The 19774-nt window shown below is 42.2% G+C and overlaps 1 protein-coding gene across 1 annotated transcript; it reads left to right on the forward strand.

The window, feature by feature from the left end:
• The first annotated feature begins 5321 nt into the window (after positions 1-5321).
• On the forward strand, positions 5322-7133 carry gdnfb (glial cell derived neurotrophic factor b). The gene is made up of 2 exons (XM_086205318.1): positions 5322-5757; positions 6571-7133. Exons 1-2 carry the CDS (start codon positions 5523-5525, stop codon positions 7131-7133), a joined length of 798 nt encoding a protein of 265 aa, XP_086061444.1. The 5' UTR covers positions 5322-5522.
• The last annotated feature ends 12641 nt before the right edge of the window (positions 7134-19774 follow it).

Raw genomic sequence — 19774 nt, forward strand, 5'->3', positions numbered from 1 at the left:
CCGGTTTATCCTCAGGCAATGACTCAGCATCTACAGACTCTACTTTTGAAGTCTGCATGGATTGGCCTGAAAAACAGAATACGATCATGTTTTAGTGTCTCACATTTTTGGAGTTATGAGTGTCACGAACAATTTGCTTGTGCCTCCCCTCAAGTCTCACTGACCAGAGTTGCAACAGAGGACCCAAAGCACTTCAAAGATACAGAAAACACTCAAGGAACACGTGGATACACACACCGAGTATCAGCGAAACCATACTTTCCAAGTACTAAAACAGGTCTTGTCTGCATCGCAAATTCCAACCTCAACTCATTTCATCAAGATATGTTCTGTTATTTTGGAGATTTCGAGCACAATATCAGAAATTTCTTTTCCAGGTCACAAATCTAGAATACAATCAAAATGATTTTCAGGAAGCCAAAACGTTCACTTTCAACAATTTCACATGGACTCAAAGAAAATGATGGAAATTAGAAAATGACATATCCACAAAGATACCACAAACAATTCATCATTCACCAGTGGCCAATAAAAGTGATCAGGATCCTGAATCCCCTCCAAAGATTAATGACTTGTTCCCCTTAATATCACAGTACCTTCCCACCAAATTTCCCCGGTGGGAGCAGTCGCAAGGAGAGCGATCAAGAAAATAACACTTTGGTGGTGCTCGAGATATAAACCCAAAGCAGCTCAAGTGATTTAAATCTTAAAGGTTTTGTAACTATTGGTTTCGACGGCAGGCACGCAAAGCTCAAGTCTAGCAGCTCTTAAAAACGATCCCCTTCTGGGTCTCTGGAGCCGTTTTCTTCCCTTCTCACTGAAGTAGGAAGCAAATTTCCAGTTTAGGGGCTTAGAAGGTTTCAACATTCGAACGACACAAAGAAGCAAGAAAAGAACACGGATTTGCTGGCTGTTATGAGTCACTTTTACTATGTTGTAATGCATTTATGGGCCGTTTGTTCTAAAATGATGCGAAGTGAACATTTTGACAATGAATGGCAAGCTCGCAATGTGCAGGTTTATCATTTAATCGTGGATGTTTGAAGGGTTAAAGATGTTTTACCACTTCTTGCCATTTCCTAGATGCTATTTTACTGTAATACATTATTCATTCATGTCCAAATAACTTGGAACTCGTTGCAGTTCGAATTGTCAGGGGGTTTTTGTTGTCTTTTTTTTTTTTTTTTTTACTTCAGCTTGTTGGTCAGCTGAACTCTACCCAGGAGGGAAAAAGTCAGAGCTCGCGCATAAAAGCCATTCTTGAAAGAAGCTGAATTCCATTCAGACGTGATCAACACACTACTGGGGATGAGGTTGAGGTTGGCGAGACAGACTGCGTAGGAAGCCTACGTCTTCCTGTTGAGTTGACGGTGAAGCACCTTTTCACCTCTGTGACAACTTTCCAGAGATGAAAATTATTCAATCTTCCATCTTTGAGCGATGTCGCTGAAGGAAAGCAGATCCGGGAAAGATCAACAAGGCCAGGATGTGTGGGCGAACAGAGTGACGGCCACATTTGTCAGTGCAATGCATCCCTGCATAAAGTTTATCCAAGTTTATACCCTGGCATGTTTCTGAAGGATGGAGTTTATTTCACCAATTCTGCAAATGATATTTTTAAGCAGCATCAAACGGTCCCATGAGGTCAAAATAATCATGAAAAAACATTATATGTAGTTTTCTTGGTATGAATTTGGTTTCCCAGTGATTGCCTGGTGTTTCAACCAGTTAAGGAACTTGTTAATAGGTCAGGGCCGTCCTCGCCAGCTGTTCGACACACCCAGCAGCTTCCATGTCACCTGACCTCAGGACTCACAATCAGTAGCAGCTATTAGTCCTTGACAGGAAGTATAGGACACGTCACTTTCTACTTCATTGAATTGGCTCCTGTATTTTACATGGAGTTTTTCATGAACTGCAAAATTCAGTGTATTTTTTTTTTCATTACCCTTCATGTCACATGACATATGGATTCTAAATCAGTATCATTTATATGTCCTGAACCGGCGCTATGTAGGACACACCCCTTTATGATTGCATTTTATTGCTCTCTTTATTTTATATGAATGTATAATTTTTTTGTGTACTGTCAAATTCAGTTTTTTTTTCTTTTTTCTATTTTACGGTGAAATTTAAAAACGTATTCTGAGTTGACAAAGTGTGACAGAGATGAATTACATGACACCTTCAAATACAAAGGTGCGATCTGTGCCGTTTCACTCGTCATTAAAAGCACGACATAGGATGATGCGATAAGTGTTTGGGAATACACTAAATTAAAGATGGATAAATTATATTAAAAAAGTGCCCTTTGAATCCACAAAGTCCACTTTATTCAGACAACCTTGTCGGTTGAGGACGCTTGGACACAGACTTTAGAGGAAGTGAGGATCGAACCAGCGACCTCTGATTACCAGATAGCCCCTTTACCTCCTTCGCCAAGCCGCCACTCACAGTGAGCGATAACAATGAGTGAAAGGAACTTATCCAATTAGCCTGTTACATGTGAGCCAAAGTGGGCCCCGAAATGGCCGTCAGTTGCAGATCAGCTCCAGATTAACCCTCATACTTTGCAAGAAGAGAAAATGACATCTGTTTTGTGTATTCGCCGCTTGGCAAAGGTGCAACTGCTTAACCTGTAAAGTACACAGTTGAGTGAGGGATGCAAAGATAAGCATCTTAAGGGAAAGTTGCACTATATTTGGATGCGTAAATGGAATGTTTTTCTGTTTAGTTGAGTCAGATGATTACAGCCCATCTGTTCTGCATTGGCACAAATATGTTTCATCACGAAATCTTATATGTAAGGAGAGCATGGATGCATGTGGAGGACAGTGGACTGTAAATCACATCAGCGTAGGCCATGTGACCTGCAGCTCATTGGAGGTAAAGGAAAGGCATTAAACTGGACCGGAGGAAACAGCTCAATCCTGCAAGTGCACAAAGAAATATTTCTCTTCTTCCTGGAAATATTATGATGGAAATAAACTTTGAGGGCACCAGAGAAGTTGTTCACTGATTCATAGAAATCATTTCCAAAGTAAATAAGGCTTTTCCCTCTTGTTAAAATAGCAAATATAACAGGTTTTTTTGGCACGTAGTGAGAACAAACACACACAACGAAAGCTTCCTGCCTGTTGACCTGTCACGCTTTAGGTTCTGACGTCAAAGAAATGAGGAAAAAGTCTTAAACATGTCAGCTGCATGCAGTTAGTCAGACAAAAGTGAAATAAACAACTTTTAACCACTCAGGGAGGGAAAACACACACACACACTCCTCCAACCACTGCTCTCAGCTCTGCTTTTAGTTATGTCACATCTCTGACTTATTCTCTCAAAGCAATGACAAAAGACCAGTGAATTATGATATTATTTAACAATATATTTAAAGTTTGTAATGTGTCTCTTTCACTTATCATTAATACATGAAGGAGAAGGACGGTTGATGTTCTCAAGCTATGAGCACATCTACTTAATTTCCTCACGCACAAAAATACAGATCTGCGAAGCTGATTTGCGTGCTTTACTTATCTCTATATGCCAAATGTAAAACAGCAGAGCTTTCATTTTGACGAGGAGCCCTTCTATGAATGAAAAAAAAAATATTCAAGAAACCTCAGGAAGTGCTGCGGAGGATGATCCCTGTTCCATTGCCGACACAGATGGAGTCGCAGGAGAATGAAAAAAATGGAAAGACAGGATCACAAACTCCTAGACAGATTGACTGAGAGAATGTAAAGAAACAGTCGCACAAAAATAGGACCTGAGTCACATGACCCTCTTACACCAGGGGACCTGAAAACAAAGGACGGACTAGAGTAGACGCACGCTACACCATTCACTCAAAGGACAAGAGACAAGGACACCATTCAGAGAATCCCGGCGCTCGTCTTCTCAATAATAAATGACATTTGTTTTACACATCGCATTTGTTTGCCTAACCTCAACCCAACATTGCTTCCCGTTGCTGAACGTAGATGTGATTCCAGTCAGAAGGTTTCGGTAACGGATATCAGTTGGAAGACCCTGGATGTCACACGTCGTCTGCTCATCAGCTGCAAAGAGGAAAGAAAACAGTGGGATCTGCAGCGCGGTGTTGTTCTAAGTAGCAAGACAATCTATTCCCACTGATTTGATGGGCTGATTAAAAACATGTTTTCCCTCCAATATCAACTGAACACACACAAAAACGCAGGATGGGATGTATTGTTCGAGGAAAGTGAAACTTCCCTCGTTCACAGATGGAGGAGCCTTTCAGGACAGCACCCCTCCAGAGGTGGAGAGCAAGTAGAGCCTACAGTCCACTACTGCACTTTTCAGGCGCTTGTACTTTATCTGACTGCTTATAACTCATCGCCTATAGAACATAAAGGACATGAAATATTGTTCTTTCAATCTGCTACATGCAGTTGACATATTTAGCTGGACAGAATGAGCTGAGGTGGTGTTTTCTTGTCACCGTACATAGATAGAACATGCAAACTCCTCACAGAGAGGATCTGGGACAGCTGGGACAGCATCCCGACTGACGTCTTACAGAAATACTACGCATCTTGTATTTGAGATGAGCATTGTAAATGCCTCTCAGGGGCTTGGCAAGACAGGTTCATCTGTGGCTTAACAAAATCTGGGAAACTGATTAGCTTAGTGAATATAAAGTAAACTAAATTTAAGTATTAGTCCGAAACTTACTGCATCAGTGGTATTAAACTGTAGAGAAATAGTTGCATTTAGGATTTATCTTTTCCCAGTATAACTTCCAAATGTAAGAAAGTATGATCGAAAAAACTAAATCAACAATTGAAGGAAAACGTATTAAAACCCAGTTGTGTGTCGGACCTTTATTTCTTCTTCTGTGTCTGAATTACCACTGTCGGGCTGATCTGGCTTCTCTGCAGCTCCACCTGCAGCGTTCTATGAGGTCACATCAATGAATCATTGACGGGAACCAAAACCCTCATTTCTTCACTAAATTACACTTAAGCCTAACGAGTGTTTGCTTGCTCAGCTTTAACTTGAGTATCTCTGGCATACATGTGAACCCGTTGTGGTTTGGTGTGTGTGTGTGTCTGGGTGGAGACGAGAAGGCAGAGGATGGACCGTCGGACGTCACCACCACTCCCAGTGTGTCCGGTTGGACCAGCGCCTCTCCTCAGCCAGTCAGTCCGTCAGGAGACTGATGATGAGGGGATATGGATGGGAGACAGAGACCGTGAGAGAGTGGTGACGCAAGGTAAACTGGGAATAGGAGTTGGGTTGGTTTTTTTTAGCCATCAAGTGCGTTTAGTGTTCGTCTTTGCTTTCGCGCGCACTGGATGTTGCGCCACGCTGCACCACATCTGCCAGCTGGCAGGGAGGTCCGGTCTCAGTGTTCCAGCGGGCTCTAGTGTCTCCAGTGTCTCAGGAACCTGAGCTGACGAGAACGCCCCACCTTTTCCTCTCCATGCTGCTGCGCGCCTTATCCAGATGATACCTGTTGATTTTGCGACGCGCCATGTCCTTCTGTCGGACTGAGGTGGACCATGAAGTTATGGGATAGCCTGACCACTTGTTTGATACTGCTGAGCGCCGTGCACGTCAGCCCGCTGCCCCGGAGCAGACAACAGTCCACGTCCGCCAAGAGGAGAGTGCGCACCGGCGAGAGACCCTTGGAGCTTCCGCCCGTTCAGATCCGCCTGTCTGTCACTTCTCCGGGCATCAGCCGAGCTGAGGGGAATACGGAAGAGCGGGAGAAGACGCTGGCTGGAGCAGAGACATGTAAGAGGATCCTTTGGTTTGTGTGGAGCGTCAGAAGTGCCAAAACCATCGCAATAAGTCACTGTGTGTTGAATTGTTTAGACACACACTGACTGTTCCATGAGTCATGTGAAAAATACAAATATGTTGTTGACAGAAATGTAAAAACTAAGTGAGCTCTCTATGGACACGGGGGCTGGAAATCTGTTACTGGTTGAAATCCATTTGAACAAGGATATGAAACGTTACACGTGACGTAACCTTGATTTCGGCTACAGCTGAGCAGTTTCACAGCATTGAAGCATCAATCAAAAGACCAAAATGTGTTTTGATTTAACTGTTTCAACTCTTAAGTTTTATGTAGTAGCTTGTTGTCCATACTGAGTAACCAGCCCGAACAACCCTAATATTTCACTTCAGAAGATTATCTTCCGTAGATCAACCTGAGTTTGCCCCAGTTTATTCAAATTGTCTTTTTTTTTTTAAACATCTAATGGTGTAGAGGTGCAGTCAATGCCGACGATTTCCCAGAGTCCAGCTAAAGTTCTAAACGGTGATAATTCTCACTGAGATGACGAATGGATGCTCCGACTGGTAATGTGGCACATCTATGGCTGCCATAGGGCTTGAAGGCAGTGGAACAATGAGAATGGAGTCTGTTTTCAACTTGGATGTTCCAGCTCACATGGAATTCCTTTGCTGGAAATGTTAAAAATCGATACCACGTTCAGGTTTGCATGTGTACTTCGTGAGCCAACTCTTTAAGGGGAACAGTATATGCTGGCCAGTATGATGCATCTTTGAAAAAGCACCGTCTCTCCTAATGATTTTCAGACACCATGGTGGAGTCTCTCCCAAAAGAGTCTGAAGATGTTGTGGACTTTATCAAAGTGACCATCAGCAGAATACGACGCTCCTCCTCGTCCTCCACCTCACCCACTTCTACCTCCTATTCTCCATCTACCTCCAACTCCAAACACGACTTGAGCAGCAGGGCTCGACACAGACGGGAGAGGATGACCGGCTCAAACCAGCCCACCAGCGAGAGAAGACGACAAGGAACTAGAGGTGGAGAGAACAGAAGGAGGGTTAGAGGAGGAGGCGGCGGCTGTGTGCTCAAACAGATCCACCTCAATGTGTCGGACCTGGGTCTGGGCTACAGCTCCGGCGAGGAAATGATATTCAGGTACTGCTCTGGACCCTGCAGGAAGTCCGAAACCAACTACGATAAAATCCTTTACAGCCTCACTCATAACAGGAAGCTTCCTCCCAAAGACACACCCCCTCAGGCTTGTTGTCGACCAATAGCGTTTGACGATGATCTTTCATTTCTGGATGACAACCTCATCTACCACACGGTGAGGAAGCACTCGGCCAGGAAGTGTGGTTGTGTGTAGGGAGCAGGCGCTGGTGTCAGGCCTCTCTGACATTTCCTCCCACTTTGGACCTTTGTTGTTTGTTTTTCTTGTTTTCGTGAGAACAGTTTTGGCATTATGTACAAGCATGTAAAGGAGTAAATAGTCAGTAGCCTCCTTCTGTCAGTAATGTGTTCAGTATGTTTTGCATTCCCATGGATACTCAGACTCAACGGAGGATTCAGCTCTCCGTCTGCTGTATAGCACGCATCTTACAGGAAATATACACATGAATTGTATTTATATGAAATGTTCAATTTATTAACTTATTGATATTTATTGTTTTTATAAAAGGGGCAAATGTTAATTTATTTTTGTCATAACTCACTTAATGCCAAAGGTTCAAATCAACATGTCGATGTCTTATTTTTATTATTTCTGTACAAAAGCAGTAAAGCAGTCGTGTGGTTTACGTGGCGACATCTTTTACACATCGAGAGGATTTTTAGTTCCTGTTGATTTGGCAAAACCTTAGATTACGGAGGCTTCAAGCAAAAACTCTCCTGGCGGGAAGCACAACACAAGAGAGACAAGAAGGTGATCCAAGAACTCCAGAATATATGAGAAACGGGAAATATTCTATTGTGGCTGTCACAGCAACCTTGACCTTTGACCCATTCTCAACTTCCAGTGAACGTCTGTACCAAAATTGGAAGGAATTCCCTCAATGATTCTTCCACTGAAGACTTTATAATTCCTCTTTCCTCTGTGACACGTTGTGTACGTCTCACACGTCCTGGATCTCCTTCCTGTCAACTCTGGTTTTTCTTCATCTTTCTGGAGCACCAGCACTGCTGCTACCAGTCCTCTCCACTACTACGCTGCAGTTGCGTGCATCACCACGCTGCTCCTCACACCGTCACTGTTTACAACGGATCCGCCGGCCAAAAAAACTAAAAACAAAACAAAAAAAGCGGTAAATCTTTGTTGTTGCAGACATGTAGTATCTATTCAAAGGGCTTTAGATGAAATACGACCATGTGTTACACTCCATGTGCAGGTGGTATTGGTCACCTGAGTGAACAGTGCACAGTTATCAAAGAGTTCAGATTTAACACACACATGCACAGCTTCAGGGAACTGGAAGGGTACTCGAGTGCAACCTTCCCCTGAAGCCAGTGTTAAAAGAAAAAGACTTTTGCTCAGCAAGTTAGTCCCACAACTGAACTTCCTTTTCTCCATGTTACACCCCTGTTTTTAAAAACTACTGGTAACAGACAGACGGACGCAGGTGAAAAGCCTCTTTTTTAACTTTATAGATAGACAGGACAGAGTGTTTCAGGCCTGAAATAAGTAAATGAGTTTACCTGCTTTGTAACAGCTCCGTCTACACTCACACAGAGCTCTGGTTTCTTTCCATATTGTTCTTACGTAAACTTGACATTGAGCAAAACCAATGACCTGAGGGAAAGAAGCGGAACGGGAGAAGCAATTCATCTTTTCCCGCTACTTTCTGTGTGAGGAGATCCTACAATGAGCAGAATCTTGAAAGGACGAGTACAGCTAGTAGACGGAAGGACTGATGTATTTGAAGAGAGTAAAAAAGCTGAGACGCAGGATGGAAGACAGATGGATGAGTATGGTAGCCAACACTGAAACCATGTCAGTCAATTATATAGCGGAGGACAGTAGACAGCATGATTGAAGGCAGCACATCCAGAGAAGGGAATGATGTGGGAGTTAGAGAAGGTGAGAGGAGATGTATGTGTGTGTGTGTGTGTGTGTGGTCGATAATTGATCTGTCTGCTCCTCTCACTGCACTTCACAGCTCTCGCTTGTCCTCTCTCTCTCTCTCTCTCTCTCTCTCCCCGAGTCAAACCTGGGTCAGCAACTAGAGGGCAAAGATCAGGCGCACCTGAGTTTACATAAGTCCTGATCCCTACAGGATGCTCAGCACCTCTCCAGCAGAGTGTTTGCAGTCTGGCCTTGCTGTTATTGTCAGAGTACCAGACGACCGTGAGTGCTGCTGCTGTTAGTGCGTTTGTTGACTTTTGTTGTGAACGTGCGAAGGAAACCATTAGGGTCAACTAACAGACAGAGGATACTGTCATTAGTGCGATGAGTATCCTTCTCTTTTGTTGCTGGTGTCAGAGGAGCTTGTAATGAAGCATCAACTTTCAGTGGAGTGAAATACAACACACGCGTTGGCGGTTAGAGGATGGAGCGCACAACAGGTGCTACACACACACACACACACACCAGCTCAACTGTACAGGTACAAATTACCCCAAAATTACCAAAAAAAGGAAGCATTCTGCCTCCAAGTTTTTGGTTTATTTAAATTTCTGATATTTCAGAACAAAGGAGGTGAATGGAATTTGTTTTAAACCCTTTTCCCCCCGGTGATATTACCCTGGATAATACAAAGTGTGAACCACATTTTGGTCGATCACACAGTTTTATATGTAGAAACATGTTTAAACTGCTTTTTAGAGTGACTTCTGTTGGTTTTCCAGAGGATTTAGTGTCAAATGTTCAAAATACACTCAGTTTTCACGCCCTCTCTCCTCTGGCACGTTTCATTGATATCAAATGTTTCTGGCTGACAATCACAGACATGGATTCGGCTCCTTGGAAAATAAAACCATTACTAACACGAAGACAATGTCGGGGAATTGAATCTTTATGAGCTTGAAACGTCCTACAGATTTACCACTTGAGATATATGAAAGTTTGTAATAGAAAAATTGGCATCAAACAAACACATCAACTGTGAATTAATGAAAGAAATGAATGTATGTTTGATGAAAAAAGTGCACAGTGAGATCAGTTGAAGTAAAGAGTGTGCTGGGTACTGTTCACTTTTACCATGAGCAGCAAGCCAAACGACCACGTTGCCAGTCTTCCTCCGCTGGGTTCTGATTACGCCAGCAACCATAGCCGGAGCTTTGTCCACTGCTATTGTGTCAGCTGCAGTGAGAAAAGATACACATAATAACCCAAATATCACCAAATCTCTATCACATATGGAATGTGTCTTCACAAGAGATGTACGGAAACACAAAGAGCTCTCAGACGAGCCGCTCTGGAATCTGTCAGCGTTGACTCAGGCTAGAAGACAGAAGCATGACAAGACAATAAAGACTCTGTCTAACCTCATTTTTACCATCTGAAGAAGCTCAGAGAGCTTGTATCTTTTTATATTCTCGCTTAAAAAAAAAGGTTTGGATGTTTTAATTCAATGAATTATCTCAATCAGTAAAGAAATCTGAAGGTTACGAATAAATATGGCTGCTCTGTCACTGAACTGGCTGCAACACAAAGCAGAAGCCGAGGGGATGAACACAGACTGCAACTGGTCAACAAACTGGATTACTGCCAAACATCCCGTCTGGACCACCAGCCTCGGGCTTCCCGCTCATCACTATTTCCACACGCAAACGCACGCACGCACACACACTCGTTATCAGCTGTCATCACTCCAGTCAAAGGATGGAATATACACTGATTCAGCTAATGGTCTGTAAGGGGCAGAAAGGAAGAATCTACATCATCCCACAACAAAGCAGTGTGATGATTACAAAGAAACCTCTATTTACAGAAATTTGCTTCCAGAGGAAAAGATTTAAACGTTGTTCACTTGCACGGGGAAGTGACAGACGGTACGGACTGATTTTGACACTAGTGGGCGTGTGTTTGGACTTTTGAAAACTAGATTATTGAAGTATTGTAGTATTGCATTCGGACTTATTTGTGCTGCTGTAGTACACGGTGAGGAGTGCAGATGTAATAGAATAACCTGTGTGTTGGTGTCTCTGAGCTGTTGACTCGGATGGTTAAATATTCAGGTGAAACCTAAGATTCTACCTCACACCTCCATTACATTGTGTGTGTGTGTGTGTGTGTGTTTAATTGTGACAGAAAATCCAGTTAAACTCAGGAACTGTGTTGACAAAGCTCTGGTTCACAGTGAGCTCCTGCTTATCCTGACGAAACAGAAGTTGTTTCCTGTCTATTAAGAAGAAACCGTGCCAACAGTGATTGTGTATCTGCTCCTGTGTGTGAGCTCACGGGCTGATGGGACTCCAGTGCTGCTGGAGTGGAAGCTGTCTGCTCCAATGTGACACACCACATCAAGCAAAGAGGCTCCAGCTGACACGATGCCACTGTTGCATGTTTAAAGGGCGTGATGATCCTGAATGACATTGCAAAAGAATACACAAACACACAGGCATGAGTGTGACTGTATATATGACCCACTTAACATCAGAGAAAAACCTGTTCAGATTGTATTGATTTATTCAATGTATGGGCTTGTTAGTGTTTTCTGCTCTTCCTGTTTAGTGATTCAGCTTGATTTGAGAAATTGTACTAACAGACATACCAAGTTTTAAACTATGTTACGGTCACGATATAACCAAAGTCAGAATTCAACCTGAGAATGCAGGAGTTTAAAAGCAGTCCATCTACCAAGTTATTTCCGTACCTTTATTGTGAAATCAAAAAGATATATAATGAAGGAAAAACGATTTGAAAGCGAAATTGATGTCATGTACCAAAAAAATGTATTGTTACACTATAAAACGTGTGGTAGGAAAAAAGGTATTAAAGCAATATTTCACTTTAAGTGCACTTTGCCTTTCAGTTACTCACAAAGAGGTGTCTTGAGTTCACCAAGACATTTTCTCCTCACTTCTTAGAAACTCTGAAATGAAGAAAGGGCCGGCCACGTCTATTTAATTTGAGGCTAATGGTGACTGACGGCTAACAACAGCAAAACGGCCCAAAAACGGCCGGAACAGACAAAAGAAGCGTGAAGCTGGCTGTGGTGAGGCTGAGGTCATGTGTCTGCGGTGGTTCCTTTGTGGAGACTATCTTGTTGAATTGTTTCACTCTCATTAACTTTTGCTCACCACAGAGCTTAATATTCAGCAATAATTAAAAATCTGATGGAAAATCTCATCAAAAAAATTTTTTTTCTTAAAATCAAGAGAACCCACCGCTTGAGAAACATAAATTATGCCGGCTGAAAAGCGATACGATGCTGCCCTCTCACCTGTACACCTGTTCATCACTGCATCAAGGTGAGACTCTCAACCCTTGGAGTTTGGCAAATGATTTCAGGGCTTGCAAAGCTACTCTGAAGGGAAAAGATTTTGCTACGGTGGATTTTCCATAAACAGAAAACATGAATTTTGTCATTTTGTACGATAACAGCTGTCCCCTCTGGAGTTCTGAGCGTTATAAATGTTTAAACCAACATAGCTGATACCTCAGTGGGCATTCCTGTCATCGCTTACACACGTGGCTCTGGAGCTCCTCTGCTACGCTGAGGCACTGGGTGGAACTGCTCTAATCTCCTCTGTAAACACTGCTCTGTGTGTGTGTGTGTGTGTGTGTGTGTGTGTGTGTGTGTGTGTGTCAGAGACCCCACGAGGCAAAACAGACCCCTAACTCACCATTCATCCTCCCCACAGGAGGAAACAGCAGACCTTCCCTTCATCCCTTCCTCGCTGTCCCTCCGTCCTCCTTGTATCCCTCACCACCTCTCCCTTCTTCTCGTGTCCCCCTGCTGCCGTTTGATGTCCCTCGGCTTAATCCATTATTGTCTCCAGCCCTCTGTACCCCCCCCCCCCGTTCTTCTCCTGCAAATGAACCAGAATCCTGTCGGTGTATATAAATCCACATGCACGTGTGTGTGTGACTATTCCCTAGTGTCCAGAGGGAAGAACTTCTCACTTCCTCCATAAACACCTCAGAGGTATGCAAGGGACTCCTTCAGCCTCTGTAACTGCAATTACACCTCATAAATACAAAGTCAATCCTTTAAAGCCCCCACCCCCATTCCAAGTTTAACAAGATAACATGTCACTTTTATTATGAAATGACATAAAAGTTCAATCACTTCTAATTTTTTTCTTTGAAGAAGCCAAAATGGGGCTTCCGCAGATTTCAGCAATGAAAACTAATCTTTTGTTTTGCTTTTTTCAGCCATTTTAACTACATAACTTGTGTTATCAGACTTTAAGATTTCTTTTTGTTTTGTAGCAGATTTTGTAGAGATTTATTTCACTGTGAGTCGCTTTTTACTGCACAAAGTTGCAAATGTGTTTATCCTTCCTGTTTTCAATGACCGTGATTTATCAGGAACTAAATCAAAGTTTCATAAACTTCTCTGTGGTCTTTATCCAGGAGGGAGATGCGTCACTGTGTGTGCTCGCCTCTCAGGACAATAAATCCTATGAACATAACTCAGGTATCAAAGGCGGAAAAATACAATATTTTAGTTTGTAACTGACAATAAGACACGCACAGAGACAAACACATAAATACAAACAGACACAGAAGTAGTGTATCATCACCATCTAACACAAACCACATCCATACTCCACACTCCCGCCAAATGGAAAGAACAACAAAGCGGCGTGCCAAAGTTGACATACCACTGAACCATGTGTGTATACATAAATCTACTGCTCATCAGGATGCTAAAACAATAAGGACTTCCAAACTTTGTCAGCAAGAATTCCTCTGTGATAGCCGTGTGCTCATCATAAAAAAAAACATTTTCTTTTAAAAAAGCATTGCACAAGCTCTTTCTCATCTTTAGAAACTCACAGCTTGAAAACAAAAGGTTAGAAAGTCAAAAAACAGATTTATACCTGCATGAAGTTTTATTGTTTGTAGCCAAGTTTGTGTGTGTGCTTTTTTCAGTTCTGGATTGAATGCAGAGGGAGAAGAGGAGCAATGCTGTGGAGGAGGATTTTTGACTTTTCAAAGTGACATATGCACGAGACAAATTCAGATTCACCGTTGTGATTACAATTCCAGATCAGCCCACTGACCCACGAAGGTGCTAGACACAGAAACGGAAGAAATGCAATGCATAAATACACTGAAACTGTAAATCTGAATGTTAAAACCATTAACAAACAAGATATCCAGGAAGACTGCACTTACTAACTCCTGACCAAATCAAATATTAGTGTGTAAGATCCTAAAAATACCTACAAAAGTATTTACGAGCCTCTGATCCTCGAACAGACATCTGTTTCACCCCCGAGGTGAATGGACCCTGAAATGGATCCTACCAAGCCAGAAAATGACTCAGAGCAAAAAACAGGGCACAAACAGTTCAAACCTGTGACTCACAGCCTCAGTATAACCCCGCCATAACCTCTCTGAGTTGGGGATGACCTTCTCATGACCCCTCATAGTGCCTTAATAACCTCCATCCAGGCCTGAGTGAGAAGAGACACAACGCATGGAAATATGATATCAGATGCCGAGGTGCTCTGCAACTCGCTCACACACATCATCCAGCACTGACAGTATCATCTTGTGGTAAAACACACACACACACACACACACACACACACACACACACACACACACACACACACACACACACACACACACACACACAGATGTCAAATGGCTACTTTTCACTCAGACCTAACAGGAAGTGAAGACAAGAAGGTGGATATTAACATGACATGTTCATTTGACCTCTAAGTTTTCCCATATGGTGGAAAGTGCCCCCATGCAAGTTTTAGTAGAGATTACAAGCCCAGGAAATTCAACTTTGAACTTTTTGCCACAATTGAAATACACATTCTAGCCTGGAAAAAAAAAATTCTACCTCACATGACAAGCCACGCAAAAAATGAACAACCGTAGAGCTTTATGTCTGCAGTAGATAAAAACTTGAGTCAAATCCGTAAAATGATCACAAGACTTACGAAGTGAATAAAATGTCTCATAATGTCAATGTTTATGCATCTCATTATGTTTAATGTGTCTACTATCCAAGGCTAACTCATAAATCAGTTCACGCTAAATCTAATCCCTAACACATTGTAAAGGAACAATTAGCTTTCCCAGCTCTCACTGTGGGATGCATTTTCTGCTGTGTTTTCTAACTCAATCCGCATTGGATCCATTGCGCTGATATATTCTCTTGACACAAAAGAATAATATTTGTGAAAGTGTTTTGCTTTCAGTGCCTTTTGCTGAAATGGAAAAACCTGCTGTGTGTAAACCAGTCACTCACTGAATCTATTATTCAATAAATGATTCCTTGATTACGGCACTTCACGGTGAAGCTGAATACACAACAAACTGTCATCATGCGGTGAATTCACACAGGAAGCTGCTGTAATATCAACATGTGTGTGTGTGTGTGTGTGTGTGTGTGTGCACGCACGTTTGTAGAAGTGGGAGAGCCGGTGGAAAAAAGCTGTTGCACACACATGCGCACCCTCTGATGACGGGGATAGACCCCCGACCAAGTTAGTCTTGGATTGGAGGATCTTGCCTCAGTCCAGGTTTTATTTTTTTCAATCAATGTTTGGATCATTCTCCTGTGACATCACCAACCAGCTGCCGCCTTGTTCTATCCAATCACAATGTTAAACGACCTCACTGAATTTCCTTAGAGGGACAATTTAGTGTTAATCTTCCATAAAGGTTGAGGTCTCACAAGACAGGGTAGAAAAAAGTGAAAATGGATGCAGCAGAGATGTAAGGATTCTACAAATTCCCATCATGCAACACTCACTGCCTGGTAAACACATCTTTTTCAACTTCAAAACCTATTTTCCTTTTTTAAATTTAGACCTCACGCTCAGACTGATGCATCCTTTAAATGTTGAGATTCTGCCGACACAAGTGAACTGACACGTGAAGTCTATCACCTGTTTGCACGTCTTTCTTATCTTTAATTCTGTTCTAATCTGATCTCTAATCTAAACACAACTCAGAAAACCTCTGCATCAGCAGTGTTTGCAACCAACAGCAAAACCTAGAGAACCCATGTATGTTACAGCCATGAACGCTTGATGTCTCTCTGCTGTGAGATTATATTTTCCCAAGATTGCATCTGTCCTGTATGAGTTTGCGACACAGCAAAATCAGAAGTCTTCTAAATGTGGAGGCATTTAGTTTATGGAACAGAACTCAAATGGCCCAGCTTGTCATGCTGTGGGTCGGAGGGAGGCAGACTTCAGCTACACAATGGTGTTTTGACAGTAGGAGAGAGCATGGCTGAATTAGGAGGCAGAGCTCACTTCTGTCTGTCCCTCAGACCTCATTTCAAACATCTGTAGAACAGATTAGTGTAGCAGCGGCGGATGGGTGAGATTAACCCCTAATAAGACTCCACATTAACACCTGGCAGCCCTACTGCTTGTCTCTTGGTTTGACAGATTAGCTGCTGAAAGCCTTGTAGTGCACGGCAAAGAAACAACACGCAACTTCTCTGGGTCACGGTGCACAGAAGACAGCTTTGCATTTGGGATTTGTTTTGATATTTCATGCTTTCTTGGTGAATCTCTGCCCCATGAGCACACCATCACACAGCCCCCTTACGTCTCCATTATATGACACACACACACACACACACACACACACACACACACACACACACACACACACACACACACACACACACACACACACACACACAATCTGGATGAGTAAGGATGTTGCCCTGGGCAGGGTCGTATTGACTTCCCTCATGTGAGAGTGGGAACATACAGTATATTAAGAATTCATGGCGCATGTCTTTGAAAGCAATGATCCATGATAGAATTGGTCCACGCAGGCTGAAGGCCACGGGCAAGGGGAGAGCACACGCACATAGACACACGGCAAAATGACGCTACATGCTAATAGAAAACATGGAAACTAGCAAAAACACAAAAGTTTCTAAAGAAAGAAGCACACAAGTTCCTACACAGGGACTCATACATGTAGGTATACATGCCTGCACGTCCACAATAGATAAACAAATCATATTCATGCAAAAGACACCCAGTCCAACACACACACACACACACACACACACACACACACACACACAAAAACACATGTGCGCGCAAATGCATGCATGTACACATGCGCAGTCTTGAGCCGAGTGGTAAAAAGGTTTTTATAAATGCCACCTGTCTGTTCAGGATCTGATAAACCCACACAACTCTGTCCTGTTTAGCTGAATTAAATCTGTAGCTGATCCTTCTTACACACACGCCCACATACACACACACACACACACACACACACCCTCCGTCCCAGGCTGCCTCTGCTCGAGGTGGAAGTTATCCATCACATTTTTTTCTTTTTTGCTCCCTCTCTCTATGGAGCCCCTCACCATCACCTCATCTCTCCTCATCACATCTGCCAAAACATTTCTCTCACGCTTGCGGTGCTGACGGTTTTCAGACATCCCCCCTGTAAAAACCACCATAGTCTGAATAGACATGATGGCCAGTTTAAGATCTGACCCCCCCCAGGATGTCACCTCACCCTTAACTGAAACACTCATCTGGTATCTTACCTGTATGATGTTCTGTTAGGAGTTATTTTAAGCACCAAATGTTGTTTTCAAAATGGATTTATCTGTGAGTTTCCATTAATAATCCAGATAGTCAGGGGATTCTGATAAAATACAGGTACTTCTCACACTTATGAGGTCACAACATTTACTCAGAACAGGACTTGTTGCTCCTTCTACTGCATTTCATGCCAATTTTTCTACCAGCAAACTTTCAATTGTTTTTCAAGAATCAGCTAACTGGAGATGGAGAAGAATCATATGAAGAATCAAAGCCCCTTAATTGTGTCGTTGCATTAAATCAAGTATATTTTGACTTTTTGATCAAGAAAACAACAAACCAAAAACAACGTAATGACCTTCAAAAGTCAGAGTACAAATTTTACAGATTACAGGACGGAGTTTCCTTTTGAATTAGACCACTAGAACGTTAGGGGAAAGATCCACTTCTGTGGAATCATAAATCAGCACCGCTGTGTCCAAAAGAGGAACTGAATCAGAAAACAGACTTCCATATTTGAATAAGATCCTTTGAGACTCTGAACTTTAACATTTCATGACAGTTTGACAAACACTAGATCAAGGCTGCTTTGGATGTAAGTGCCACAGAGAAGATTGAGTCCATTTAACATTTATTACAGGATACACCACCATTCAGAGCTTTTCTAAACTGTAGTAGCAAACAGATTAGCCCAGGGTGCTTGGATTGACACAACAATGGAATGACACCTTAAACCTGCATGGAAGTTAGCACTTCCTCACAAAGTCAGTGGGATATTTGAATGAGTTTTCAGTTGAGCTTAAAAAAAAGCCATGGTTAAAATATCGCTTAATATATTCTAACGTTTTGTTCTATGGGATAAAATGTCTGCAAATTCCGCTCTTGAGAATTTTAAGGCACTTTTGTGTCTTAAAATTGGTAAGAGGCTAAACAATGGTATCAGCATCGTCACACCCCAAGCTGCAGATACGCAAGGCTAGCTGTTGTTGACGCTGACGTCACGGGTTTGAGGAATATTTGGTGCGTAACGTTAGCATAAATTTAGCTTTGCATTTGTATTGCTTGTGTTTTGGCCTTAAAAATGATAAAGTTGGTCTTCATTTGTGAAGACGTGCATTAAGAAAGAAAAAAAAAACATCGAATACACTTTTGTTTGGCGCAGGGCTGGTTTTCAACAAGGATCATAAATCCCAGGAGCAGGAACCTTATTGTGGGTTGACCGAAAAAAAAAATAGACCCTTTTCCTAGCAGCCGTTTTGGCATGTTGCATTGAGATAAACACGTAACAACAGTGAAAAAGGTTCAGTCTTACTTGAATTGATGCTTGTAATTCATGGGGTGAACTCCTGTGTTTCATTTTAAAATTAAAACGGCTGCTATGAAAATGCCCAAAGAATAATTAACATAATTAATATTAATTACACCTGTGATTACCCTGAATACCAAAACAGCTGCTGTGAAAAAGGCCTCTATGGACTCACCTCTATTGCTGGAGTTTCATCGATTCTTGAATCTGGTTATGGCTGAATCCTTCTTGGGAGGGTCTGGATAAAGTAGGGGCAACTTGAATTGAGTGACATCTATGAGAAGAGAAAGTAAAGTCAGTTGCAGCTTGGGGTAGAAACATGCCAATGTCAGATTTGGAATTACCTTCAGATGGGGCATCTTTTAGTTCAGCTTCTAAAACAAAAATGCTGCTCGTTCACCTTCTGCAGTCCTGCACCAGTGTACAAGTGTATTAGACAACCTCTAACAATGATGTTACAGTAATTACACGTGAAGGTGTTCTTGTTTTTCCTCAGTTAGTAGTTATGTAATTGTTTGTGTTGAAAATTGTCAGCAATTGGTCGTGAAAAACGTTGAAGGCCAAGCATGCAGAGTACATTAGAAACAGGTACGTGGAGCAGAGAGAGGTCTGCAGAGATGTGGCTCACATCCCATCCGTGTCTTCACTTTGTAGCACGAGGATTTGAAATAAATGTTGCTGGAAGAAAACCATTCACTCCTAAAATAACCGCTTCCTTTTCTAATGAGCCAGAGTTTTTATGCGTCTTGGCTGATACGTGGAACTAATGTCTTCAATAAAAATAACATAAATAAGACTGACACAAATGGAAACCATACCTGCTTTGTTTGCACGAACTGTCTAACTCAAGTCAAGTCAATCAGTTTTTTCATTTCATTGCTTTTGTTGAATGGAAATATTACTGAATGGCTATAGTAAACATTAAAACTAGTTTTAATATTTCACATTATTGTTGTTTCAGAAAGAAACCTGCTAGTGGTAGGTTAATGCTGAGGTTTCTTGCACTGCACTGTAACATATCTTCCAGGTATGAAAGAAAGCCG

This window comes from Aulostomus chinensis, chromosome 6 (genome assembly GCF_037954235.1).
Source record: "Aulostomus chinensis isolate RoL2024-O1b breed Wild chromosome 6, RoL_Achi_v1.0, whole genome shotgun sequence".
Taxonomy (NCBI): domain Eukaryota; kingdom Metazoa; phylum Chordata; class Actinopteri; order Syngnathiformes; family Aulostomidae; genus Aulostomus; species Aulostomus chinensis.

Coding starts and splice junctions, on each gene's coding strand:
- gdnfb (XM_086205318.1), top strand. CDS start 5,523: ATGAAGTTATGGGATAGCCTGACCACTTGTTTGATACTGCTGAGCGCC. Junction 5,758..6,570: donor GCTGGCTGGAGCAGAGACAT/GTAAGAGGATCC, acceptor AATGATTTTCAG/ACACCATGGTGGAGTCTCTC.